The following is a 27,927-nucleotide window of genomic DNA, read 5'->3' as shown; positions in this document are numbered from 1 at the left end:
TTTTCTTACGACCACACCCACATTTTCTTACTACATCACATTTGCCTTGTTTTTCCTCATTAATTGGCAGTTTTTTCCTGTATCAATATTCATAAGCCAAAAAAATAATAATAATAAATTGAAGTTTATATGATATCCCAAAGGATTAATAGAGAAACTAAAAGAATTCCTTAACACGAATCAAACAAAACCCAACAAAAAATCTATTTGGGTTTCTCATAAATGATCCTAGAAACCAATGCTTACTACCAATCTTCAACCAACAATAATTCCCACAATTGATATTTGAATAAGAAATACATACCCACTTGAAAAAGACAGCCCTTGGCTTTTGCTTGGGGGATTTTGTGGGAAGTTTTTTGGGACTGTGAAATCAATCAAAAAGGAAAAAAAAAAATAGAAGCAAGAGATCCTTAAACTTAATACCTGATCTTGAAATCAGTGGTAAAACAAAACTAAATAAATAAATAAATTCAGAGAAAAGAGGAGGAGGAGAAGAAACAAACCTAATAGCAAGCAATCTGGTAGAAAAGGAAGCAATTGAATCGTAAGATTTTCCTATGTATCGTGGATCTTTATTAGGTTTTCAGTTTGGGGGTAACAGAGACCATTTTTTTTTTTTCTTTGATAGGTAAGAAAGAAAATATTATTAAAAAAGGAATAACAGGAAAAATTCACAAGGTTCACAATAGTGAACAAAGAGTAACAGAGACAACTTGTAGTTGGACACTAGTGTTATACATTGAAACCCTATGATTGATTGCCACCTTCTAGTCTAGATGGAAATCAATTTTCTTAGAAAAATTTCAGTGTAACCAATCAATGTGGCAAATTATGCAGAGGAAAATAATTAAGGAATTATTACCTTTGCTTGTTTAAAATAGAAACAACCAAAGATGTCTTTCTAGGATCAACATGAGCCACAATCTCCATATTCCTTACATCTCCTCATAACCGATTCTTCTCTATTAGGCCACAACACATAAACCTTTATCAAAACAAAATCTAGGCTAGATACCTAAATCAAAACTATGCAGTCCATAACAACCAAACCTAAATCATATTTAATGCCAAAATATTTGTTTATAAGATGTAAAAATTGTTGTTGCAAGAAATAAAGTACAAAGATCGGAACGTAGAGAAGAAAGAAGTTTGAGCAATCAAAATCAAGCAAGCCAAATTGAAAATTACAATTTGAAACACAACCTCACCATGAAATTCTACCAAAATTCAAAAATCACTAGAATAATATTTTTAACTTTTTCACTCACAATCAAAGCTTTCAAAGGGGTTCTTAGATAGCAGACTTGTGCTCTCGTGCCTTGGTGCATGTAGATGCAGTTGAAGTCTTGCAGCCACTTGCAAGAGGTTGTGTACCCCCATGAGTGAGGGTGTGTGGTGGTCCTCTCCCTTTGAGAGGAATCCTCTAGTGTTTTAGAATAGTTTATCTTTTCTCAAGTAGCAGCATAGGATGGCGGAGGAACTGGAAAGACTCTGGGGTAAATTGTCTTTTACGGAGGAAGAGGATGAAGGAATTGAAATAGACTCCAACTGTACCGGACAGCTAGGGAGATAGGAAAGAATTGTGTGTTAATGAAAATCCTAGCCCACAAAAGCATTAGCATCGAAGCACTTGGAAAAAATATGAGAATGCTTTGGAAGCCAAACAAGAATGTGCAGATATCTGAGGTGGATGAGGATCTATTCCTGGTGGAATTTGGGGATGGTAGGGACAAGAAAAAAGTGTTGGATATGTGTCCCTAGAGTTATGAAAAGCAGCTGGTCCTTCTCCAAGAGTTCGACGGAAAACTTACTCCGAGAGAGGTTGAGATTAAGTGGGCACCCTTTTGGGTCCAAATCTTTAACCTTCCCTTGAACTGTAGGACGAAGGAGATAGGACAAGCAATTGGTGGCAAGTTGGGGGAGGTGTTGGAGATTGATGTTCAGGAGTCAGGTGTTCAATGGGAAACGTGCCTGAGGGTGAAGGTGTGTGTAGATGTGACTAAGAGATTGGTTAGGGGAAAAAAGATCACTGTGGAGGGGGGGGGAGTGCAGATGGGTCAACTTTAAGTATGAACGCTTGCCGAATTTCTGCTATCGGTGCGGACTGCTGAACCACGCATTAAGGGATTGCCCAGAAAACGGTGTAGGAAATCATGGAACAGATGGGGAGGTGCTACAGTACGGAGCTTGGTTGAGAGGCGACATCATGAGAAGAGTTGCGCAAGACCAAAATAAAATGGGCACGGGAAGAGGAATGGACGCAGACACACACCGGTGGAACACCGGAGCTGAAACGGAAAAAAGAAAGGTAATATCCAGGCTGGATGAGATCTCAATGGGGGTTGGTGGGGTGCATGCTTCGAGTCAGCCAGGCGTGGCAGTGAACCCACTGACACAGAACAAAGGAAAAGATGGGGAAGGTGTAAAGGTGTCAGATGTCTTACACGAAAAAGGATGGGGCAACGGGATGGCTAAAGGAAAAGAAGAGAAGAGACTGGTCTTGACAGGGGAAGCATCAAACCAAACCAAATTCCAGCAAGACCTGTTACACGAAAAAGGAAGGTGTGATGAGAAGTCTGAAAAGAAAGTGGAAAAGAAGTCAATCCGGGTAAGGGTGGCAGCGGATCATGAGAAATCCCAGATATTGGAGACAGAGAGCATGACGTGGGAAAAAGATGTTGACCAGAGGAAAAAGACAATGCTGGATGAAAATATGGCTCCAGTTTTTGGGCCTTCAAACGGACTAGAAAGTCCACACGGGCTGGAGATCAATCTGAGCCCTATAGCTATGATATATGATGATGAAAAGGGATGGAGTGGGGAGAAATTGAGCCTTAATAGCAGATATTGGAAACGTCTGGCCCGAGAGGTTAAAAAGGATTTAAAAGGTGAGGAAAAAGGGCCTAATTGCTTGAAAAGGGAGGGCCCAACTCCATTATGTTTGTTAGACCCAAATGTGATAGACACCAAACGCAGAAAAGAAGATAGAAACAATGATAAAAAAATTGGAAGTAGCTCAAAGGAGGGAAAGAAAATGGATGGCGGAGAGGCGGTTGCTGCGAGACAGCACCGCCGAGCCTCATGACGATCTTGGCCTGGAACTGCCGAGGCATGGGGTCGGCCTTGGCAGGTAGGATTCTTGCCGATGAGGTGAGAGCAAAAGACCCGCTGCTGGTCTTCTTAATAGAAACAAAGACAGGGGAGAGTAAAATGAAAGGGATTAGAAATAAAGTGAAGTACACGCAGGGAATCACGATTCCGAGTGACGGAAGAAGCGGAGGGCTAGCCATGATGTGGAAGGAAGGGTCAGATATTAGGCTGAGAAGTTGTTCAAACTCCCACATTGATGTGGAAATCCATGAGGGATCGGCACCAACTCCATGGAGAGCTACGGATTTCTATGGGCATCCCGATGCAGGTAAACGTTTCATCTCTTGGCAATTGCTTGATTTCCTTAAAAATCAGAATACTATGCCATGGATAGTGTTTGGGGATTTCAATGAACTTATTTGGTCTAATGAGAAAATAGGGTGGCTGGATAGGGATGCAAATCAGATGGCGGAATTTAGAGATTGTCTGAACCGTTGTGAACTAGTTGACTTAGGTTTCATAAGACAGAAATTCACATGGTGCAATGGGAGGGGGGGTGAACAGCGTACTAAGGTCAAGCTGGATAGAATGGTTATGAATGAGGAGTGGATGAGGTTATTTCCGGAGGCGAGAGTAAGGCATGTAGCGATGTCCATATTGGATCATTGTTTGTTAATGCTCTCTCTCTCAAGAAAGCAGCCCAAAAAACAGGGGAAGAAACGCTTCTTTTTTTAAGCAATGTGGACAAGGGATGAAAGATGTAGAGAAATAATAGAAGGGGCATGGAATCCGGGGCGGATGGAGTTGGGGGATGGCATAATGGGGAGACTTAAAAGATGCTAGGAACAACTTCTGAAATGGAATTGGGCTGAGTTCGGTAATGTCAATAAGGTGTTGAAACCAAAAAAAAAAAAAAAAGCTTCAGCAGCTGGAGTTATGGGACAGTTTACATGGGAAAACAGAGGAAATTAAGAGGGTAAAATGTGAGATTAATGAGATTCAGATTAGAGAAGAAATGATGTGGAATTAAAGGTCAAGAGTACTGTGGCTAAAAGGGGGAGATAAAAATACAAAGTTTTTCCACGCCACTGCAAGTCAAAAGCGAAGGACAAACTGGATTGTGGGGCTGGAAAATCCGAAGGGAGTTTGGCAGGAGGGTAAAGAAGAGATAAAGCAAACCATTGTGGAATACTTTAAGACCATCTTCAAGTCCGACCAGCCAACCAACTTCGAAGCTAGCTTGAGCGCAATCACTACCCGGGTTTCTCCAGATATGAATAAAGATTTGCTTGCAAAGTTCAAGGCTGAGGAAGTCCGGTTTGCTCTAAAGCAAATGCACCCAACAAAAGCTCCCAGACCGGATGGTATATCACCAATCTTCTTTAAACACTATTGGAATATTGTTGGGCCCGAAGTGGTCAATTGTGTTCTTTCCGCTCTTAATTCAGGCAAGCTGCCGTGTAGACTGAATGACACATATATTTGCCTCATCCCAAAGGTGAAATCTCCTCAAAAGATCACAGAGTTTAGGCCAATAAGTTTATGCAATGTGGTGTATAAACTAATCTCAAAGGTCCTAGCTAATAGACTTAAAAGGGTGTTGGATGCTGTGATTGATGAGACGCAAAGTGCTTTTGTCCAGGGTAGACTTATAACGGATAATGTGCTAGTTGCTTTTGAAACCATGCATTGTATCGATCAAAGGAAGAAAGGGAAGGAAGCGCTTATGGCCATAAAGCTCGACATGAGTAAGGCATACGACAAAGTTGAATGGGTGTATCTCGAAGCTATGATGAGAAAGATGGGATTTGATGAGAGGTGGATTTCCCTAATAATGATGTGTGTAACCACGGTTTCATACTCGGTGTTGATTAATGGTGAGCCAAAAGGGAAAATTATTCCATCAAGGGGTTTACGACAGGGTGACCCAATATCTCCATACTTGTTCTTACTATGTGCGGAGGGGCTATCGGCTATGTTCAAAAAGGAGGAAAGGATGGGGCATTTAATGGGGATTGCAGTAAGTAGAAGAGCCCCAAGCATAACCCATATGTTATTTGCCGACGATAGCATTGTATTTTGTAGAGCCACGAGGGATGATTGTGATAGGATCATAAAAGTACTTGAAGACTATGAAGAGGACTCGGGGCAAAAACTCAATAAGGAAAAAACATCTCTCTATTTTTGTAAGAACACTAGTAGGGTGATAAGGGAGTATGTTCAAGAGAAGTTTGGGGCAAGAGTTGTTCAACACCATGAAAAGTACTTAAGGCTGCCTCCACTTGTGGGGAGAGGGAAAAGAAAGGCTTTTAGTCGAATCAAGGACCAAGTTGGGAGGAAAATAGCTAGCTGGAAGGGTAAGCTCCTTTCTCATGCAGGTAGGGAAATTCTTATCAAGGCGGTAGCTCAAGCAACGCCAACATACACGATGAGCTGCTTCAAACTCCCGGATACGTTGTGCAAAGAGCTGAATTCCCTTATGAGAAATTTCTGGTGGGGCCAAAAGGAAAAGGAAAGGAAAATGGCTTGGGTCGCTTAGGAGAAGATGTGCATCCCAAAGGCGGAAGGGGGGATGGGTTTTAGGAACTTAAAAGCTTTCAATATGGCTCTTCTTGCTAAACAATGGTGGAGAATGCAGAAAAATCCAAACTCTCTAGTACATAGAGTTCTTAAAGCGAAATATTTTCCGAATGGTGTGGCTAGTGAAGCGGAGTTGGGACGAAGGCCTTCATATGCGTGGAGAAGTATATGGAACGCAAAAAAGGTGGTTGATAGGGGCTCTAGGTGGTGTATAGGAAACGGGGAAGGAGTTAGGATTTGGAAAGATAGATGGATCCCGTCTCCGGAATCTTTCCAAGTGACAAGCCCGGTTGGTTCCCACTTGGAGTGGGAGAAGGTGTCGTCTTTGGTGATAAGGATAGAAGGGGTTGGGATGTAGGGAAAGTGAAAAACATGTTTCTTCCCCATGAGGCTGATCTGATTTTGAGTATTCCCATTAGCGCCAAACTGCCCGAAGACTCACTCATATGGGCATGGACCTCGAATGGTAGGTTCACAGTTAAAAGTGCTTACATTGTGGCCCAAAAAGTGTTGAAAGATGGTGGAGGAAGAGGGGATGAAGGGGGCAGCTCAGATAGCACGAGAATGAGAGGAATATGGAAGATGGTGTGGCGCTTGAACTGTCCAAATAAGATCAAACACTTTCTTTGGAGGGCATGTAAAAATATCCTACCCACAAAACTCAGTCTGAAAACTCGGGGAGTAGGTAAGGATGGAAGGTGTGATACGTGTGGTTTGGAGGAGACGTCGGGGCACGCCTTGTGGAGCTGCAGATTGGCTGAGGAGGTATGGTGTGGTACCCGGTTAAAACTTCCTTGCTTTCAAGACCCCCCTAGAGACTTTTTGGACATTGTGTGGGAAATCAAAGAAAGGTGTTTAGGGGTCAACTGGGAGCTGTTTGCATCTACTGTGTGGGGTTTATGGAATAATAGAAACCAAGTCCGTCATGGGGGACAATGTAAAAGCCATGAAGTGATAGTAAAGGAGGCGACTGAGTATTTAAAGGAATTCCAAGCAGCAAACCAGCCCACTGAAAACTACAATGTTCCTCAGGTGATAACGTGGAAGCCACCAAAGGCGGGTTGGTACAAAGTAAATATCGATGGGGCTACATTTGAAGACATAGAGAGCTGTGGAGTTGGGGTGGTCATCAGAAATGAAAGAGGTGAATTAATGGGGGCTCTAAGTAAGAAGTTTGAGCTGCCTTTGGGTGGTCTGGAAGCGGAGGCAAAGGCTGTGGAGGAAGGTGTGGCCTTTGCTTGGGACCTTGGCCTAAAAGATATCATTATTGAAAGCGATGCTCAGTTGGTGACAAACTCTTTCGGGAAACAGTGTGTAATGCCGAATTCTATAAGGAAAGTGGTCGAAGGAATTTTGGTGGACTTAAGAAAGTTCAATGCATGGGATGTCAATCATACCCGTAGGAGCGGCAACAATGCAGCTCATATTCTGGCTAGGCAAGCCAAATGTTTAAATATGTGTAATATCTGGGTTGAGGATACTCCTCCCAGTATAGCAGATCAGGTTCAATTGGATGTAGCTCAATATAATTTTATTTCTAGTTAATGAAAGTATCTGACAGAGCTGGTTATCAAAAAAAAAAATTTCAAAAATCACTTAGTTTAAAGAAAAGTAATAAAACTAACCCCCAAAGAGTATCATTGTGGAAAATTCTTTTTAACAAATAAATTCAAGCAATCAAAATCAAGCAAATCCATCTTAAAATTACAATTTCAAATACAATTACACAAACCCACTATAAAGACATACGATTTTATCAAACCATTTGATTAACAAAATTGCATACAAAAAGTAAAGCCAATAAAAATCACCAATAAAGGAAAACCTGAGAAAAACCGAGAGAGAATGGTCTGATATGGAGGCCGGGTCGGAGATTGAAAACGTTGGTACCCATGATCATGCCCTCGCAAGCTTTCTGCGAAGTAACTTGGGTCTGCATTTGAGAGAGCGGTAGAGGGTAGAGGTTCTATGCTTGACGGTGGATTAAAAGGGAAAAACAAATGAAGACAATTTCACCAGCAGCGGTTCCGCCATGTGACAGCGGCAGGCTAGTGGAGACAATCCTTTGTCCTATCTCACTTCACAGAGTTTCTTCTCGCAGAGGAAAAATGGGCAGAGGCAAAATTGAAGTGAAGTTGAGAATATAGGTGCCGTTTGGATTGCGCTGAAAGTTGCGTCTGCGTTTACCTGCATCTGTGTTCCTTTTTTCTTTTTTCTTTTTCTTTTTTTTCATTTCACGTGTTTTGCTGAAAGGCAGGGGACAATTTTCACTATAGCAGTATTGTTCATACACGGTAGCAGTACTGTTCATAGGACCCACAGTCACTTTATTAAAAAAAATATTAAAAATGGATCCCACAGCACTATTCATACATTTAAAAATTATTTTGATACAGTATTTTCAGTTTTCAGTTTCAGCAACGGACCTAGACAGTTAAAAGAGAACTTACCCACTGAAACGGTGTGTGTGTTTTTTTTTTTAATAGGGAGTAAAATTTTGGTGAATGTGTGTGAGAGTGAGGCTAAAAATATAAAATATTTTATTTGGGTTATTTGTTGGTTGTCTTTCCAAAAATAAAAAAGGTTTATTTGTTGATTTGTCACGATTTTAAAGAAGTGTTTTTCTTTTTATTTAATTTCTATTAGTCTCATCACAAGCGTTTCGCGCATGTGATGAGACTTTTTTTTTTAGTGGTCCTATTTTGTAGAAAAAAAAACTGTGTTTTTTTATTTTATATATATATAAATTTTTTTTTTTTTGAAAATATAATTTATAAGTAAATAAATCAATTTGAAAAATCCTATAAAAAAAATCTATTTGAAAATTAATTGGAGAGTTGTCCTATTTTTTAGGCAATGTTTTAGTGAGAGTTAGAGTTACATTTTTACCGGATTGTCCTTTAGTTTTGTCTCTACTTAAACATAAGAGTGTAGGGGCATTTTTGAACTACAAAATGAGGAATCCAAACAGGAGAAGCCCCTTAAATAATAGTATAGATAGAAGAAAAAAAAAAACTTTGTTTTTTTATTTTATATATATATATATATAATTTTTTTTTTTGAAAATCTAATTTATAAGTAAATAAATCAATTTGAAAAATTCTATAAAAAAAATAATTTGAAAATTAATAGGAGAGTTGTCCTATTTTTTAGGCAATGTTTTAGTGAAAGTTAGAGTTGCATTTTTACCGGATTGTCCTTTAGTTTTGTCTCTACTTAAACATAGGAGTGTAGGGGCATTTTTGAACTAAAAAATGAGGAATCCAAACAGGAGATATATATAATTTTATTTTTTTTTTGAAAATCTAATTTATAAGTAAATAAATCAATTTGAAAAATCCTATAAAAAAATCAATTTGAAAATTAATAGGAGAGTTGTCCAATTTTTTAGGCAATGTTTTAGTGGGAGTTAGAGTTGCATTTTTAGCGGATTGTTCTTTAGATTAGTATAGATAACTATTGTTTAAGAGTAAAACTTTTCACATAAACCACTAAACGAAAAGGCACAATATTTCAGTGTTTTAAAATGTAAATGTGGCATTAATTTGTGTAGCCACATGGCACAATGAGAAGCGGTCAACAAAAAGTCAAACATTTCGACTATTAGTTATTACTAGTTTGTAACCCCATGCAGGCTTCTCAAAAAAAAAAAAAAAAAAAAAGCTTGTAACCCCATGCATATGCATGGATACACTTAAAGATATACAATAAGATGTATAGTATAATTCCTATATATATATAATTTAAATACTATTGATAGTCATTTTTATATATATTTTGTTAACTCTTTAAAAAAAATTGTAAGGATATTATTAGTTATAAAATGTAAATTGTTCATGTTTATTTATTTATTTATTATTGTGAAACACTTTTTTTTTTTTTTTACGATTCATTTATTTTAGACTCTTTGATTTTTGTACTTAATAACTTATTTGGATGAATATTTATGATGTGGTCCCACATTTGATTCTAAAATTAAGAAATAAAACTCTTTAAGAATAAAAAATTTAGGACACATGGCGCAAAATTAGAACTCTAATTTAGAATTCTAATTTGAGTTTCTCTCAGTTTCACCTATTATTATTATTATTGTTTGTACATTTAGACCCTTTAAAGCAGATTGTTTAACCTAATATATTAACCAAGTGATTATTAGATTTATTATTCAAATCTAGGTTAAACAAGCATATATCATATCATGTAAAGTAGCGGAAAATAAATAACATTACGATATAATGACTCAGGAAAATCGATGAAACGAACTATTTCAAGGTAAAAATCTGGGGAGGATTTGACCTAACTATCCTCAAGGTAAAGTAAATCCACTATAAGAGAATTGAAGTTTTTACAATCAAATTTAACTCTAAATCTATTGCTACCTCATGTAGTAACTTATTAACACAACCACGTGCAAGCTCCGAATCCACGGACTCCTTCTCTTCTCGGATTTACACCAACACAAGCACCTTTACTTGTGACTTTGAGATCCCCTCAAAGGTTTCAGATCACCATTAGTAATGATCTTGATGCAGCAACTAAATTCTACCAACGTTTGATTGTAGATCTTACTCCGGTAAATTCCTGTGTAGTTAGAAGGTACAAAACCTCTTAGATCTCACAAAGAGTAACACACAAGTATTTCAAAAGTTTGAAAAACGTAGCTAGGGTTTCCCTTTTATATGTAAAGAAGTTGAAATGAAACCCTAAACATTTTTGCGAGCTTGGGCCTGATTCAAAAATCTGCAAAATTTCTATTCCTGCGATTTTCGATCAATCGAGCAAGGCAAAAACTCACTTCCTTTTTCTACAGTCAGTTAGACTTGAACCTTGAAACCAACACTTTTAAGCATTGCCTAACACCTAGACTAAACATGTTTTGTTCTCGATTTGCCAACACAATAAAAATATGATTCTAAACATTTAAACCTAAATCTTTAAAACCTAACATATATATGCATATACATACATACATACATACATACATACATATATATATATATATATATATATATATATATGTATGTATGTATTTATACTAGCATTCCTTTAAAACTCATGGTCATACCCAAGTATAGCCGGGTTAAGTGTGAGAGAAATAGGTTACAAAAGTTAAATCTTTTTTTTTTTTTTTTGGAATTAAAAGGCACAATTTTACTTTTGTGGTCACAAAAGTACAACATAATTGTTTGGTTTTACACTTTATTTGAATTTAGGTGGAGTGTAAGCCTCAATCCACGGATTAATGATGGGTGAATATCATATTCTTCTTTATTAATTTTAAATATATATATATATATATATATTTGTTAAAAAATATTGTTTTATTTTATTAAGATTGACTCCCAGTGTAACCTCTCTTTCAAAAAATAAAATAAAAGATTTTTCTCTCCTCTCTGTAGGAGTTTCTCTCTCGTTTTTTCTCAAACGAGCCCCTCCCTCCCTTGGCTAGTCCTAAGGGTACTGTTCTTCTGTTTTTTATCCACCAAATACATCTTGTATCCCTAATAGAGAGATAACGTTACTGGGTGCTCATGGCTGATGACGTAATACATTGCTTGGAAAACATGAAACTTACTGCTGATGAAGAAGAGACAATTGAGATTTCTGATGAAGGCAAACGAGCTAAGATTGAGAGTTGCACTCTAAGCTTGATTGGTAAATTTCTCACGTGCAAACCGTTTAATAAGAAGGCAGCAAAAAAACACATTAAGGAGAGCCTGGGGACTGGACGATAAGGTGCAGATGGTCAACGTGGGATCAAATCTCTTTCAATTCAAATTCAACTCAGAGTTTGATTTAGAACGAATTCTTAATGGAGGACCCTGGTCTTTTGACAATCAAATGCTCTTACTCACAAAATGGCGGAAGGGGATGAATGCAAATAATGTCCGTCTAAACCATGCCTCTCTATGGGTCCAAATATGGGGTGCACCCTTTGACATGGTGTCACCCAAAGTAGCTAGTGAGGTGGGAGGCAGGTTGGGCGATGTAGTGGAGGTAGAAAAACGGCGCAAGCTGGATGATCCTAGCTATTTTATGAGGGTAAAAGTAGCGTTGCCGATCTCAAAACCTCTAAGGCGAGGAGGTTATTTAGCAGGTATGGACGGTGCGCAGCATTGGGTAACTTTTAAATATGAGAGACTCCCTATGCTATGTCACTTCTGTGCTGTCTTGGGGCATGATTTGCGCCATTGTGCTGGCTATTTTGCTGCATCAAAACAAGGGGCAGAGGTAGAGCTTCAGTATAGGGATTGGCTGAAAGCCACCGGGGGACGGAGTCGGTCACCAGTGAAGAGTAGTGCAGAGCAGGATTATAAGCCAAGCCCGGAGAAAGGAAAAGACCGAGAGGATATTCACAGTGATCAGCCGGCGGGTAAATCCAGGGAGATGGCGACGGAGATAATAACCAATGGATGCCCTAGGGAGGCCGAGAATGGAGACGGCGCGAAATCAGGGGGAATAACGGATGTTCAGTTACAAAATCCTGCATTAAAGGCAATAATGAGGACTGATATGGAAAGAGTTGAAAACAATGATATTGGAGGAAGTAACGTAAATGTAAATTTGAAAGCTGTCATGAAGTCAAACAAGGAAAGCATTGAAGCGAAAGAGACAGACAGGGAACATATGGAAGCAAAATTAAATACGAAATTCATGGAGGACCCCACCCACACTACTCACGTGGATGTTACCATGCAGGATGGGCTGGCTGAACGTAAGCCCAAAGGCACGTGGACTAGGATTGGTAGGAAGGAATATGAGCCTGGGGAGAAAGGAAACAGACAGCAACTTTCAGTGTTAGGGAAACGGGTGCTTACAAAGACAGTGGGTAACGACTATGACATGGAGTTCGAAGCTCAAACTAGAAAACAAGGCAGAGCAAAATCACATGGAAAGGGTGAAGAGGAGATATCGGCAAGGATGGTTGATCACCCTTGCCGGACGCAATGAAAATACTAAGCTGGAACTGCCAAGAGCTTGGGAACCCTTGGACAGTTCGAAGCCTTCGCAAGTTAGTGAGGGATCAAGCTCCCATAGTTTATTTCTTGATGGAGACAAGACTAGATAAGGAGGGTTTTGATTATTTCTGTGGTGACTTGCCATTTCCTAACAGTATTGTGGTAAAGAATCCAAACTCAAAAGGAGGTATAGCTTTGATATGGAAGAACGATGTGCGCATGGAGTTGATCAACTATACTGCAAATCATATTTTGGTCAAGGTAATGGAAGAGGACGGTTTTGGGTGGTTCTTATCAGGCTTCTATGGATGGCCTGAAGCTTGCCAGAAAGTTAAATCTTAGGAGCTTCTGCACCATATCAGATTTCTGGTGGATGGCCCATGGGTTTGTATTGGCGATTTTAATGCCATACAAAACTCTACAGAGAAGTTGAGCAAGAGACAGCCCCAGTACAGCCAAATAGATGCATTCTGTGATGCATTGAACCATTGTCAACTTCAAGACTTGGGTTTTAGAGGATACAAATACAAATGGAATAATAAAAGATCGGGAGACGCAAACACTAGATTGAGGCTGGACAGGGCTACAGCAACTATGGATTGGAGAGCTAGATTTCCACATAGCTCAGTGACCCATCTACCTCCTCATGCCTCAGACCACCTTCCCATCCTTTTGCAAATTCAAGGCCGCAAGAAGTTAAGACAAAAGGGTCATAGGGGATTCAAGTTTGAGGAAGCTTGGTTGTTGTCTGATGAATGTGAGGGAGTGATCAAAACAGCATGGGAAAAGGGTAGTACTGATGGTTCAGGTTTGGGCTTGGCAAAACAAAAGACTGCAGCATGTGCAGTGGAGTTACAAGCGTGGGGTTCTTCCAATGCTCAACCTGATTCAAAGGAGATTAAGAAGCTTAAAAAACGGCTTGAAGAGTTGAATTTAGCAGATCTTACCGAGGATAGCAAAGCAGAATTTCTGATGGCTAGTAGGAGTCTTGATGCTTTACTTCTTAAGCAAGAGATTTATTGGGCACAAAGAGCTAGGCTATCTTGGCTGAAACATGGAGATAAGAATACAAAATTCTTTCATTCCAAAGCATCCCAAGGAAGAAGACAGAATTATATTTAGAGCATTAAAAATGATGAGAACATGTGGGTGGAAGAGGTGGAGGATATTGCAGGGGTGGCTCAAGATTATTTTGAGAAGTTGTTTATGGCAGGTACATGTGAAAGAATAGAGGAATGTCTTGATACTATTACTCCAAAGATCACTACTGATATGCAACAAGTGTTGGGTAGTGACTTCAATGCAGAAGAGATCAAAACAGCATTATTCCAATGGCACCAACAAAAGCTCCTGGTCCCGACGGTATGAACGCTCTTTTTTATCAAAAGTATTGGCATGTTGTGGGTGATACAGTAGTCAATGCAATGTTAGATTTTCTAAAATTTGGTCATATGGTGCCTGAAATAAATCACACTCATATTGTTCTAATCCCTAATATTAAAGCCCCTGAAAAAATATCTGACTTCCGCCCTATCAACCTATGCAATGTCATATATAAAATAATCTCCAAGGTACTAGCAAATAGATTGAAACAAATTCTCCCCCACATAATCTCCCCAACCCAAAGTGCCTTTGTGCCTGGTCGCCTTATCACAGATAATTTTTGGTGGCTTATGAGACATTACACACCATGAATGGTCGTAAAAAAGGAAAGAAGGGATCCCTTGCACTTAAATTAGATATAAGTAAGGCTTATGATCGGGTTAAATGGAATTTCCTTCAAGGTATTATGATTAAGATGGGGTTTCCTGAGTTTTGGGTGGATAGAGTGATGTGTTGTGTTACTACATCTACTTTTTCTATTCTGATTAATGGGAAACCATATGGCCATATTACTCCATCTAGAGGACTCCATCAAGGAGATCCTCTCTCACCTTATTTTTTCCTATTATGTACAAAGGGCGTCACTTCACTTTTACAAAGAGCTGAAAATGAAAGGAGAATACATGGAGTGTCTATATGTAGGCAAGCTCCAAGAATTACTAACTTATTGTTTGCAAATGATTCAGTGATTTTTTATCAAGCCAACCAACGTGAGGTTCAGGAGATTGTTGAGATTTTGCAGGTGTATGCTGGAGCCTCCAGACAATGTATTAACATGAAGAAATCTTCTGTGTTCTTTAGTGGCAATACTCCAATGGAGCAAAAACACTAGATCAAAGAATCATTGGGGATCAAAGAGGTGGTGAAGTTTGACACTTATTTGGGCCTGCCTACGTTTATAGGCCAAACAAAATATCTCTTCTTTTCAAACCTCAAAGATAGGGTATGGAAAAAGCTTCAGGGTTGGAAGGGAAAGATGTTATCTAGAGCAGGGAAGGAGGTGCTGATTAAGGTTGTTGCTCAATCTATTCCTACATATTCCATGGGAGTGTTTCAATTACCCAAGAAGCTGTGTGATGAATTGGATTCAATGTGTGCAAAATTTTGGTGGGGGCAGGTAGGGGATGAGAGAAAAATCCATTGGAAGAGTTGGAGTAAATTAACAGAAGCCAAAAGGGTGGGAGGTATGGGTTTTCGGGATCTTAGGACCTTCAACCTTGCCATGTTGGCAAAACAATGATGGAGGTTAATACAGGAGCAAGAGTCGTTAATGGCAAGGTGTTTCAAAGCCAAATATTTTCCACGGAGTCACTTTTTGGAGGCCTCTGACTCCCCAACCCCTTCCTATGTGTGGAAGAGCTTCATGGCGGCCAAACCAATCCTGTTAAAGGGGTGCTACTGGAGAGTTGGGGATGGCTCAAATATTAGAGTCCTATCAAACAAGTGGATCCCAAATCACACAACAAATGGTGTGGTGCACCCACCAGGCAAGGAGGAGTGGGAATGGCGTGTCTCAGAGCTTATAGACCCGAACCTGAAATGGTGGAGAAGAGAGCTGATCACTGAAAAGTTTCACAAGGACAATGCTGATGCTATCCTAAGAATACCGCTGAGCCACAGACACACGTCGGATGCAGTAGTATGGCAACACAATAAACAAGGGATGTACTCGATTAAATCGGGTTATCATGTGGTGAAACAAATCCAGAAAAATGAACATGTGGCAGAGACGTCCACAGGACCGGTTAGTGGCAAAATTTGGACAACACTGTGGAAAACTAATGTGCCAAATAAAATCAAGGTTTTCGGCTGGAGAGCTTGCCAAGATATATTGCCTACACGGGTAAATTTGGTGCGAAGGAAAATTATAGAGGAAGATGGTTGTATGCTCTGTTTTGGGGCGCCTGAAACAGAGGTCCATGCAATATGGGAATGTGCTGTAGCAAAGGATGTATGGGCGGGGTGCTTGGTTAAACTGCAGAAAAGTGGTCAAGGCCAGCTGGATATGCTTGAATTATTCCATGAGATGATTAATAGACTGTCCTCAGCCGAGTTTGAGTTATTCCTAGTTCAATCATGGATGATATGGAACCAAAGGAATGAGGTAGCGCATGGGGGTAAAGTGAAGGATTCGAGGTGGTTAAATAAAAGGGCTAGGGAGTTCTTGGATGAGTTCCATCAAACGCAAGAATAGCTCCAAGCTCCAAAAACTACCGGAGAGGCTGAGACAAAGCTAAAGCAAGGAGCCACCACTGTCAATGACATCAAGAAGCCAAAGCGGTGATGAGAGGGAAGGGACACCCACAAAATTAATTGGAAAGAAAACATTAATCATGTAAGAAAAGATGCGAGCTCTAATTGAAGTAGAGCTCCAAAAGCCCAAGTCTTCGACCTTCATACAAAACCTAATCTTTTTCTCTTTTTTTTCCCTTAAAAACCTCATCCTCAGCATCCAGTTTTCTACCTCAAAGTTCTTTACATTCAAATTGGGTATGAAGATTTTTTATGCCAAATTCAACTCTATAACTTGCACATAGCTTTCTCAAAGAAGAACAACTCTGTAACTCTACTTTTGCTTCTCTATGTTCTACCATCCAACCTTCCTTTCAGAGCTTCAGGACCTAACATTTGGGAGGGAGAGAGAAAGAGAGGTGATGGAGGCGGCTAGTGCATACAAATTCAAACATATAGTAAAGAATTAATCCATATACTTGGTTCAGTGACTTTTTTTTGGTTTGCAAGATGGAGAGAAAAAAGAAGACATAATGGGTCCAAAATTAATAAAATAACATAATGAATGCATATTGTGTAAGATTGAGTTTTTATAAATAAAATAACATATATGAGTCCAAAATTAATTGAATGGAATATGGTAAATAACTATGCAACTAATATAAAAGGAGATGTCTAAAAAATATAAAGGGAGTTTGCATAATTAAAACTCAAGTGCATATTTAAATGAAAAACCCTGAATTCAATAATTAAAAAATAATAATTGAAAGCATATTTAAGTGGTAACCTTAATATAATAGTTAAGAATTATGAACAACCCGAATTATTAAACATTAAAAAATAAAAGTAGATAAACTTATGTAAGAATTAAATTTTTGTATTTGAAAGTGAGGAAGGAGGCACCAAATTTCACCCTATCAAAACAAAATGTGTAAATATAAACTTCAAGAAATTTTTTTGAGAAAAAATTTTGATCAAGTGCTTTGAAACCTCAAGGAAACTCCCTGGAAAAATATAATAAAAAACAAACAAAGAAAATTGGGAATTTATTTTTTGAAGCGAAGAGGGATTGAATTTGAGAGAAAAACAAATAACAAATAACCCTAAAAAATGATAGAAACTTGGACAAATATTAATGAAAAAAATCATGAATCTGGCTTTATTATTTATAGTGGCCTGAAAATCTAAAAATGAGAGTCATGGTATAAAAAAACTATTATCCATAATCATTCCTATATTTATCCAACAAACAAAATCTCAACCATGGTAAACTTTAACCCCAAAAAAAAAAAAAAGTTGATAAGAAGTTGTTTCTATTTAAAATAATAAATTTAAAATGTGAAGAAGTTGTTATAAGCACACAAAAAAAAAAAAAAAAGGAATTTATTTAAAATCAAATACCATAAAAATCAAGTTGTTAATGTTAAGTACAATTTTTTTTCCTCTAATATACGGTAAATATCAAGTTGTTAATGTTAGTTTTTTTTTTTTAATCCAAAAATTTGATATTTATCCAAAAAATAAATTAATTAAAACAAAATATATTTGAAAAAAAGTAGATAACAAATTTATTATTAATTCCTCCCATGTGTATATCCTCCCAATGAAAGTGGTTTTTTTTTTTTTTTTAATTTATGGGATTATCTATACTTCTACGTACACAAATACACATTTTAATATTTTATGCTTCGGATTTTTTCTTTCTTTCTATCCTATTATTTTATAAGGCTTTGTTGATAATATTTAGATAGACACAATTGTAGTTAAACTGTTATCCATAATCATTCCTATATTTATCCAACAAACAAAATTTCAACCATGGTAAACTTCAAAAAAAAAAAATTGATAAGAAGTTGTTTCTATTTAAAACAATAATTTTAAATTGTGAAGAAGTTGTTATAAGCAAAAAAAAAGAAGGAATTTATTTAAAATCAAAAACCATAAAAATCACTATCAAAAAAAAAAAAAACCATAAAAATAAGTTGTTAACGTTAATTACAATATTTTTCCTAATATAGGTAAAATCAAGTTGTTGATGTTATTAGCTTCTTTTTTTTTTTTTTTTTTTTTGTTATCCAAAAAATAAATATATTTAAAAAAATAGATAACAAATTTATTATTAATTGCTTCCCGTGTGTATATCCTCCCAATGAAAGTGGTTTTTTTTTTTTTTTTTTTAATTCATGGGATTAGCTTATACTTCTACGTACACTACTACACATTTTAATATTTTATGCTTTGGATTTTTTTTTTTCTTTCTATCCTATTATTTTAGGCTTTGTTGATAATATTTAGATAGACATAATTGTAAGTTGTAGTTGTATGGCACCAACCAACTAAATTTACTTTTCAAAGAAGAAAACCAACTAAATTTAATCTCTTTTTAAAATTTTACGTTTCGTTGAATGTAGGTAGCATATTTTGTTAAAACACTTATTTTTAATATAAGTTGCACGTTTTGTTGAAACCTTTTTTTTTTTTTTATAATATACTACACGTACAAATAAGGATTAAATGGATTAGATAAAGAATATGGGTTATAATACACTACACTTAAAAAATAAGGATTAAATGGATTAGATGAAGAATTTGGATGGTAATCAAATTAAGATTTTTATCAACTTAGAAATTATAGGAGAAAAATAATTATATATATTTTTAAAATCTAAAAAAATTTCTACAATTTGGTGAAGCCACTTGGCGCAATCACGGCTTCAAAGCCCAACTTTTATTATATAATATATGATATGATATATAGATATAGACTAGTTCTAAATAATTTGAAATCAATTTTTTTGTTAAGTGAAAAATGATAATAATAGCTGAGACATAAAATTATTAGTTCCAATCCTATCTCAAAATAGCACGATTATTTTATAACAAAATATAAATATTTTTTTGAATCCAAAACCCAATGAAAACGACAAAGTATAATTGATAGTATAATATATATTTTGTAAGTTAAGTCATCTATATTTTATATTTTTATAAGTTAATAGTAATTGAGACTTATAAGTATTAGTCCCTATCTCATCTCAAAATAATGTGATTATTTTCCGACAAAGTATCATTTTTTTAAATCCAATACCCAATGAAAACGATAAAGTATAATTGATATGGTATACTATATAATTTTTGAGTTAAGCGGTCAACAGTTTAAATTTTTTTTTGCAAAAAATATATTTCATTTTACATTCAATTATTGTATATGGCAAAATATTTTGTAATACATTATAATATAGTGAGATATGTATAAAAACGCAATATAATGAAAAATGGGAGAATGTATAATTTTGATTAGAACATGCAATGAATCTTGATTATTTCATATGAAAATTAACATTAATTTGCATTTTTGGAGAATTTTTTTAAGGTAAATAGCAAATTACACCCCTATAATTTGGGGGTGTTTGAATTTTACACCCTAAAATTTCAAAATTTGGATTTTACCTCTTAAAGTTTCGGGGTGTTTAGATTTCATACCCTGATATTTCATAATTTAGATTTTACTCTCTAAATTTTAGGGATATTTAGATTTTACTCCCCAAAATTTAGAAATGTTTGAATTTTAAACCCTAAAATTTTATAATTTGAGGGTATAAATCTCAAGCCATTAGCTACAAACTCATTTCCAAAATGATGATGGCCTAACGGTTGTTTCCTGGATATAATTAGTACTCACACCCTTAATCAAAGAAAATGTCAACATTGAAATTTGGAAACTCTAGTATGCAAGCAACCATGGGCCCCATAGGATGCTTAACAACTGCCACAACAATTAAAATGTCATAGTATATACACAAAGCATCTAGGCATAATTAGACCTACTCAGAGCCTAAGACAACTGATCAACCAAATTCCAAGTTTCCAACACCAAAGAAACATTGTCATATTATATGCAACAATACTGGAAGTCTGGAACTATCAAGTGCATAACAACATGGCATGATGAGAAAACAGTTAAATATTCCAGAAGACACCAAATAATCCAGCTTCTCTTATATGTAGGTAGAAATGATCATACTTAACTATTTAACAGAGCAAGCTCAAAATCAAAGAATAGTATGTATTCCTTTTGAAAGATACCGTAGAGTCCGCAATCACCTCTTTCTTTATCGTTCTTGCTTTTCATTTATTAATCAATCACTCCTTTCACCAATGGATTAAGACCCTCTGATGGACTTCGGCTCCTGGCATAGACAAAGACTAACATGTGTTAGCAATCGAGTCCGCTAAATGAACTTTTTTAGCGTTAAAAATCAAGTTGACTATTTTTGACAAATATATTCAATAATAAAGGCATCCTAATAATGCTAATACCATGATGAAATTCATAACTTTTTTAACAATTTGCCCACTTGACAATTGTAAGTAGTGAAATAAAAGTGGTAGGTTCATAAATTCATCCCTCACAATATTGCTACGTGGGCAAGTTGTGAGTTTTTTTTTTTTTTTTAATACGAAACAAGTTGTGAGTTTTGTTGTGGTATTGTATCCATTATTCAATTTATTTTTTGCTCCCAAAAAAAAAAAAAAAAAAACAAACATTAATGTATCTAACTTACTTTGAAAATATCCAATATTTACTTATTCTCTAAATGTCAAATTTAACTAGCCATTAAGGATAAAATTTAATGGTAAATTTAGTGGTGGAGAATGAAACCTGATGGAAACATGACTCATCTCATTTTAATTAACCAACATTATTTAATAAGAGCATTCACATTAATCCATGTATAATAGAAAAAATATGTAAAATTTACAAAATTTCAATTAAAAATGATTCATATCAGTCCGTTTATAATTGTGTATATTTACAAGTTTACTACAGTAACTATGTAAATTTACACTGACACTATTTATTTTGTATTTAATTGTTTATTCTTTCTTAATGTATCTGAAGGATAAAAAAAAAAAAAAAAGTAGATGTTAGCTATTGTGTATGAAGAAAAAGAAACATTTTTAAAAATAAAGAAAATTTATATTTTAATTAAATGTAGTGTAAAATAGATAATTTGACATGGAATGTTTCAAAATGTGAGTATGTAAAATAGAAAAAATAAATTCTTATACTAAAATAGACAAAAAAAATTTGCATGGACTCATGCGAATTTTCTAACTCCTCTTTCTCCAATTATTTTTTTTAACCAAAAAAAAAAATCATTATTTACTAAGAGATGTTAGTAAAAAGCAATGCAATTAAAGAACCTTTAATTGTGCATCAACAGTTCTTAATCACAAATACTCTTTAGTTTAAATAATCTCACCTATAAATGAAGAAATAAAAGGAGTAAGGAAATTGTGAGGCTTGCAGACATGCTTGAAACTCAAACCAAGTGTTTCTAAAGAGCACAAGGAGCATTAAAGTGAAGATTTCCTAGCAAGCTAAATTCACTACACGAACAAAAGCTTCAATCCAAAAAGAAATGTTCAGCCAAATTTACATAAGAGAGCCATAAGTTTCAATTTCCAAAGAAACTTGGTCACTGAGCCAAATGAACAAGGTCAAATACAGAGTCAGCCATTCATACATGATGGCTATTTGGCAGAAGGTTATGGAATTTCTTATTTACTAGTATTTGTTTTCTGGGGAGTCAAATCAAGAAACACATTCCAAACCCCCCCCCCCCCTTCTCTTTCTTTTCTTTTTCAATAAAGCAAATAAACCAATATTATGACCAAAGATTAAAATGAAATTATACACATAAAGTTGTCATAAATTATACAATCATAAGCATTGATGCTGGAAAGCTTTCTCGGGGTTCTTCCCATCAATTTCTGAGTGGTGGGGGAAATCATATGGCATTTCTGCTGCTGAAAGCCATGCTTCGTTAAACACTCTTACAACTTCTTGGTGTACCACTGCATTGCCCTCTGATGTCAGATGCAACCCATCACTGTAAAGGGGGGAAAAGAATTAGAACATATTCTCCATTGTTACAAACTCTTCAACAGTTTTCTCAAAAGGGTTTCTCTTTTTAAATTATAGTACACCATCCCTGTCTAATTTGGATGTCCCTAAATATAACACATCCACACAAAAGGTACATGAATCAGAGGTTTACCAAACCCCCACCCCCTTCTTTATTTTTCTTTCTTCTTATGAACCCAATCAGATTATTGTCCCCGTCTCTAAAATAGTCATAAATCAATAGGAAAACTTCTTCCCAAGGAAAATCTGGTAGGACCCATTTTTTCCATTGGAGGTGAAATTCTAGAAGTAGAAAGTCAAATGAATATCATTTCTGCCAAACAGATCAGGAACTTGTTGAAGAATTCAATCATAACAAACCTTAGGAATTTCCTCTGCCACCCCTCTGTTTCCTGCATTTTTGACCAAAGATCAACAGAACGAAGACCCATTTCCTTAGCCAGTTCAACGCACTGCTCTGCATAAAGTCTTGTCACTTCATTTGTCCTTTCTGGTAGTTCGACTGCTTTCTCTCCATATACAGATCTGCATAATCCATTTACAAGCTTACCTCCAACACAGTGAAGTGATAAACAAACAATAATTTCAAAAATAAAATTATATTATGCATTCAAACATTCTCTGAGGCAGCTAGAGTATTCAAGTTTCAAGCATTTCCATGTGTTAAGACCAGACTACCTCCAGGCATTTTGATTTACTCAGGAGATTTTTTTTCTTCTAGGATTTTGAATAGCATTGATTTAGAAGAGGTGAAGATGCCAACCAATATTGAGTAGTACTACTACCACAGTAAGAAGGAAGAAAAGAGAGGTTTTGGTTTTTTTGTGTGTGTGTTTGGGGTGGGGGGGGGGGGGGGGGGGGGGGGTGGTGCTTACATTGATGGAGGTGTTGACATTGGAATTTGGAGATGATGAGGGCAGTGGTGATGAAGGTTAAATTGTTAATATTGATGTCAATGGTGGTGGCCACATCATGTTTGTGCAGGGGAATGCAATAATGAAGGCAGTAATTATGGCATCAGGTGGTTGTTTTGTCATAGTAAAATTGTTAGGGTGTTCAGAGTGGTAGTGCAAGGGTGGAACAACAGATGGAGGAAAGGGTAGGTGGAGATAGGCTAAAGAAAGAACATTGAACTGATGATGTGATGATTATGGAGGTTGTGATTGTGATGGTTGTGACAATTCCGATGGTGGAGTCAGCAATGGCAGCTCTGAAACCAGCAGTTAGTGGCACTGCGTGTGAGTAGAGCTGATAGAGATGTGAAGAGCAAGAAATTACAATGGCATTGCTAGACATAGAAAGGTAGCAACAACTTGACAATATGTGTGCCAGTATGTGTTGAAGATGCCAGCCAGATTAGCTGAAAAGTCCCTTAGAAGAGTTGTACCCGGGACCTAAGATCAATCCCACCTACACAGGGATCAAATCTGTCTCCCCTAGTGTAGGCCATAGAACCAATTCCAATAAACCAGGGAAAAAAAGTCTATTGAATTTGATATGAGAAGGTGCATACTGTGCATATTCTTTTCGGCCAGCCTCATCAACTGGTGGTGGAGTAATAAGCACAACTAGCATGGTAGGGCAGCATTCCTGCAACCAAATCCCAAAACAAAATAAGAACCAGATTTAATAATTAGGCACTTATTCTGTAGTTGCCTCTTACTAGGAAATGAATGGAGCATGAGATCTGCTAATGAACACCAAGGTGAAATAAAAAGTGACCTATATGCAATCTAGTGCTTTTGATTTTGCCAATAGTTTTAGGCCAAATCTATGCTTTAAGATAAGGTCAATGTTAAGCAGAGACAGAACAGTCAAGAAAATTTTACTCCAAAAAAGATAACCCAAGTTAGTAAAATTTAACATCTTTGAAAGGATTTAGTGTCTAATAAACCCCACTTATTGCATCCACGGACTTATGTGATAGCCAATAAATTAGGTGGATGCAGAAGGCCTACTTCCTAGAATCACACAAAGAGCTCAGACAACAAACTGACATAGGACAGCATATTGATGGCAAAGTTTGGGGAGAACTTGTGGCTTTTGAAGTTCTAAACAGATTGGAAGGGAATCTAGGGTTTAGGACTAATGTTTGCAAAGATTGAAACTTGGTGGGTTTAAAGTAGCTGAAAGTAGGAAAGGAACCCAAAATGTTTATAAAGTGGAAACCCAAGATACTAAACAGGTTATTTTTAAGTGTTAGAGGAACAACAATTGAACCTTCAAATGAAAAACAATTTTTCTGAGATTCTCCTTGTACTCTTCATGAGGAACATATTGTCGTTCACTGGTTCTCCCCAGGATAGCTGCATCATTAGCCCCAAAGAAAACTGTTGCAGCAGCAGGAGGTTTTGTAGAGTCCTGCAGAGGATCAATATTAATAACTTACTTGAGCTGAACAGCATCAAAATGATTTTTTATTAAAGTAAGCAGAGATTCAACAAAAGACACCAAGTGCCCCCAAGTACACAAGAAGGTTACAACAATGAACCTCTTCTGACTAAAAACAAACAAAAAAAGATAGACTAAGAAGAACCAATAACCCAAACAAATAGAAAAACATAAAAAAGTGGTCAGAATCTTGCTAATAGATCACTCCATCCATTCAAACGTTCAGCTATTATATTACATTCATAAGCGCTAACGTATCCAAGTCAAATGACAATTGTTATTAGTGAACCTCCCACACTTCAGAAGTGGCTTGCAGAAAAATCCAAGCCACTCGAGAAGGAAAAAAAATGCACCAAAAAAAAAAATGATCTAGGTCTAGGGATTCTTCAGTTTCTTCTCTCTTCATATCATTTGCATATGATACATTAATTCACTGGGAAGACTTTTCTCTAAACCAAGTTATCAATGGTCAGAATTTCCTAATAAGTTGGAAGTCTATGCCAAAAAGCCACTTTAGGAGGAGATGCACAAAGCACCCTTTAGGCCAACCTCTCTCTCTCTCTCTCTCTCCCCCTCAGCCATTAACCACCATTGATTCTTAAACTCACTCAATTTGATCTACATGTACTACAATCAACATCTCTCTCTCTCTCTTAGCTATAAGCATATAACCACCATTGGTCCATTGCTACTTAAACTTAACAAAATTTTGATCTTTATGTACTATAATCAACAGGAGAATATAAATAAACAAAAACCCATCTCCAGATCAACAAGTATGAATGAAAAAAAAAATTAACATATGCCAATATATCTAAAAACCCATTTGAAGCTTCAATGCAGTAATTACAACCTTAATGCACAAATCACAATCTGAAGCTAGAGAATGAACAATGACCCAAAAGACGGGAGGAACAAAAGGAAAAAGCTTACTAGAGGGAAAAGATGATGCAGCAAGAACAAAGCCCATCTGGTATTGTATCCACCATAACCACGATTTACTATATCAGCCTATAACACATTGCAAACAAACCAGAATAAGATTATAGTTAAAAACTCAATCTTTGCCACAAAAAACAGAACAATCAATGTAGGATCTACTTTGCGAGTGTATGTGTCAGCAAGAGCAGCACCCCATCCACCTGATCTAAACGACTGTTCTGTTATCGAATCTCCGAATAGCACGATCCGAGGCCTCATTCTCTCTCTCTCTCTCTCTCTCTCTCTCTCTATCTCTCTCTGTGTATTTAGCCAAAAACAGAGTATAGTTTGGTGGACCCAGAGTCTACTAGGTACACACACGTGTGCCAGGAGGTGGCAGGTTCGGAAAGGGTGAATAGATATAAAATGTACGGAGGAAGTGAGTTTTAAAAGTTTAGATTTGTTTATTTTATTTTATTTTTTACATTTGCCGACGGAGCAAGATTATGTGTTTAAGCTTAGATAATTTTCTTGTCAAACAAGTTTGAGCTTCTAATTTATTCTTTTTCTATATATAATAAAACTACACTAAATTTTTATACCATTTTACGTTATTTAAGAATTTTACTATAAATAGATTGTTTATATTATCAATAAATTATAATAATAATTTGATATCATATGAATCCATTACAATTTATAAAATCCAATCACAAGTTTATATAATAATGTTTTTAGATAAATATACATATAAAAGGAGAATAATATTTATAGTAAAATTGAGTATCATGTTTTTGAGCTTCTTTTTTTTTTTTTTTTTGAGAAATAATATAACATGCTGCTAACCCTGTAGCTCGAATCATTTCCCTTCTAGACCCTCGAGCACTTTGTGCATGGGAAGGTGTCAATTCAGTTACAAAGCCTTTGGCGAGCTTTTTTCTTTTAAGTGTGGAGAGAACATGTTGTCGAGCTTGTTTACACCGACATTATTATGCTTGTGTTTGACTTTTTTAATAGTTGAATTTAAACATAGGTTTGAATTTGTTTTTTTGCTATACAAAAGAGCAAAAACAAGTTTTTCCCAAACTCAGCTCAAACTCTTCATAAACAGTTTGATATTAACATTTTCATGAAAATGAATCATTTTTAAAAAAAAAAAATTCTAAAAAGCTATCTTTTTTTTTTTTTAATGTTTGGCAGTGACTTTAAAATGAGCTAAAAATTATCTCTTAGTTTCCTTTACTTAGTTTCATATGAGATAAAGTTATTTTCCTTATTTAGCATCACGTGAGATAAAGTTGTTTTTTAAGAAAATTTTGGCAAAAAATAACTTTATCTTATGCCAAGCTAAATAAAGAAAGTTAAGATATAATTTTTTTTTTTGACTTTTTTTTTCCCCACTAATAATACCAAATATAGGGGATTGCAAAAAGTTATCTCCACATAAGATTTTCCAATGAAACAAATGGGTTTTTAGTGTAGGCGGAAATTGAACTCCACATCTCTTATTCAACAATTAGAAACTTTACCAATTGCTTTCTCAAAAATAAATAAATAAATAAATACCAATTGAAATAACTAGAACCCACTATTAATACGATATCAATAAAGCGGATAAACCATATTTGGCAATTTTTTAAGACATTATGTGTATGTTGAAATGTTACATTTTTACATGGTATTCAAATAATTATCTTAAAACGACAACCAATTAAAATGTAATGAAAAAAAAAAAAAAAAAAAAAAAAGCTTGGTTAACATTAATGTCATGACCAAAAGTCTTATAACTCAACTGATACTTCTTAATATTTTTCATAGAGACATTTAGGATTCAAATCTTTCATCCTCCTAATAACTATAGAATTATATAAAAAAAAAAAAAAAAAAAAAATATTAGCGCCCCAAACTTGAAAATCTATAAGGACGACTTGGATGGAAGATATTTCTATTAATTGTATATAAATAATAATTATAATCATTAGCCTCATCAAAGGCCTTTATTTCTTTGGTTTAATGTTAGAAATTCTAATTTATCCCAATTCGAGATTTATACATTTGTCGTTCGCCAATCGCCAAAATAGGTAAAGGTGTGATGAAGTCTAGAACAAAAAAAAGAACTCTAAAATAGCATTGATGTTTCGTGAATGGGGTCAATAATACAAAAGTGATCATTCAGTGATCTTTTTCACTAGCTTGACTGTCTGAGTTCTTCCAACCAATCCCACTGGTTTGTATTCGGCCTGGTGAGTAGGGCTTCTCATTTTGCAGACTTTCCGCTTTTAAACTAGGGAATGTCCTGCTTTTATTTGTGTTCATCAAAATCTTTGAGGTGGTTCACTTCTCTATTCTTCCAACCTCACAAAAGGAAACTAAAATTTTGTGTTTCTCATAGACATCAATAAATATATATATAGATATATTGTGGGGCCCGAAATC

At 35.9% G+C, this 27,927-nt stretch overlaps 3 protein-coding genes across 3 annotated transcripts; 2 read left to right on the top strand and 1 right to left on the bottom strand.

Annotated features, from left to right (window-relative positions):
- The first annotated feature begins 13,226 nt into the window (after positions 1-13,226).
- On the top strand, positions 13,227-13,754 carry LOC115964320. Its single transcript, XM_031083655.1, has one exon. The coding sequence runs from the start codon at positions 13,227-13,229 to the stop codon at positions 13,752-13,754; it is 528 nt and encodes a 175-aa protein (XP_030939515.1).
- A 568-nt stretch (positions 13,755-14,322) lies between these two features.
- LOC115964319 (uncharacterized mitochondrial protein AtMg01250-like) lies at positions 14,323-14,847 on the top strand. Its single transcript, XM_031083654.1, has one exon. It carries the CDS (start codon positions 14,323-14,325, stop codon positions 14,845-14,847), a length of 525 nt encoding a protein of 174 aa, XP_030939514.1.
- A 6,761-nt stretch (positions 14,848-21,608) lies between these two features.
- On the bottom strand, positions 21,609-25,859 carry LOC115965786 (GDSL esterase/lipase At5g62930-like). Its single transcript, XM_031085088.1, has 6 exons — positions 25,672-25,859; positions 25,504-25,581; positions 24,400-24,540; positions 23,693-23,769; positions 22,540-22,704; positions 21,609-22,144 (listed from the first exon to the last, which is right to left on the bottom strand). Exons 1-6 carry the CDS (start codon positions 25,768-25,770, stop codon positions 21,976-21,978), a joined length of 729 nt encoding a protein of 242 aa, XP_030940948.1. The 5' UTR covers positions 25,771-25,859; the 3' UTR covers positions 21,609-21,975.
- Between the last annotated feature and the right edge of the window lie 2,068 nt (positions 25,860-27,927).

Source organism: Quercus lobata, chromosome 10, assembly GCF_001633185.2.
Source record: "Quercus lobata isolate SW786 chromosome 10, ValleyOak3.0 Primary Assembly, whole genome shotgun sequence".
NCBI lineage: Eukaryota > Viridiplantae > Streptophyta > Magnoliopsida > Fagales > Fagaceae > Quercus > Quercus lobata.
The sequence above is the reverse complement of the archived record's forward strand: the minus strand, read 5'-3'. Positions and strand labels throughout refer to the sequence as shown.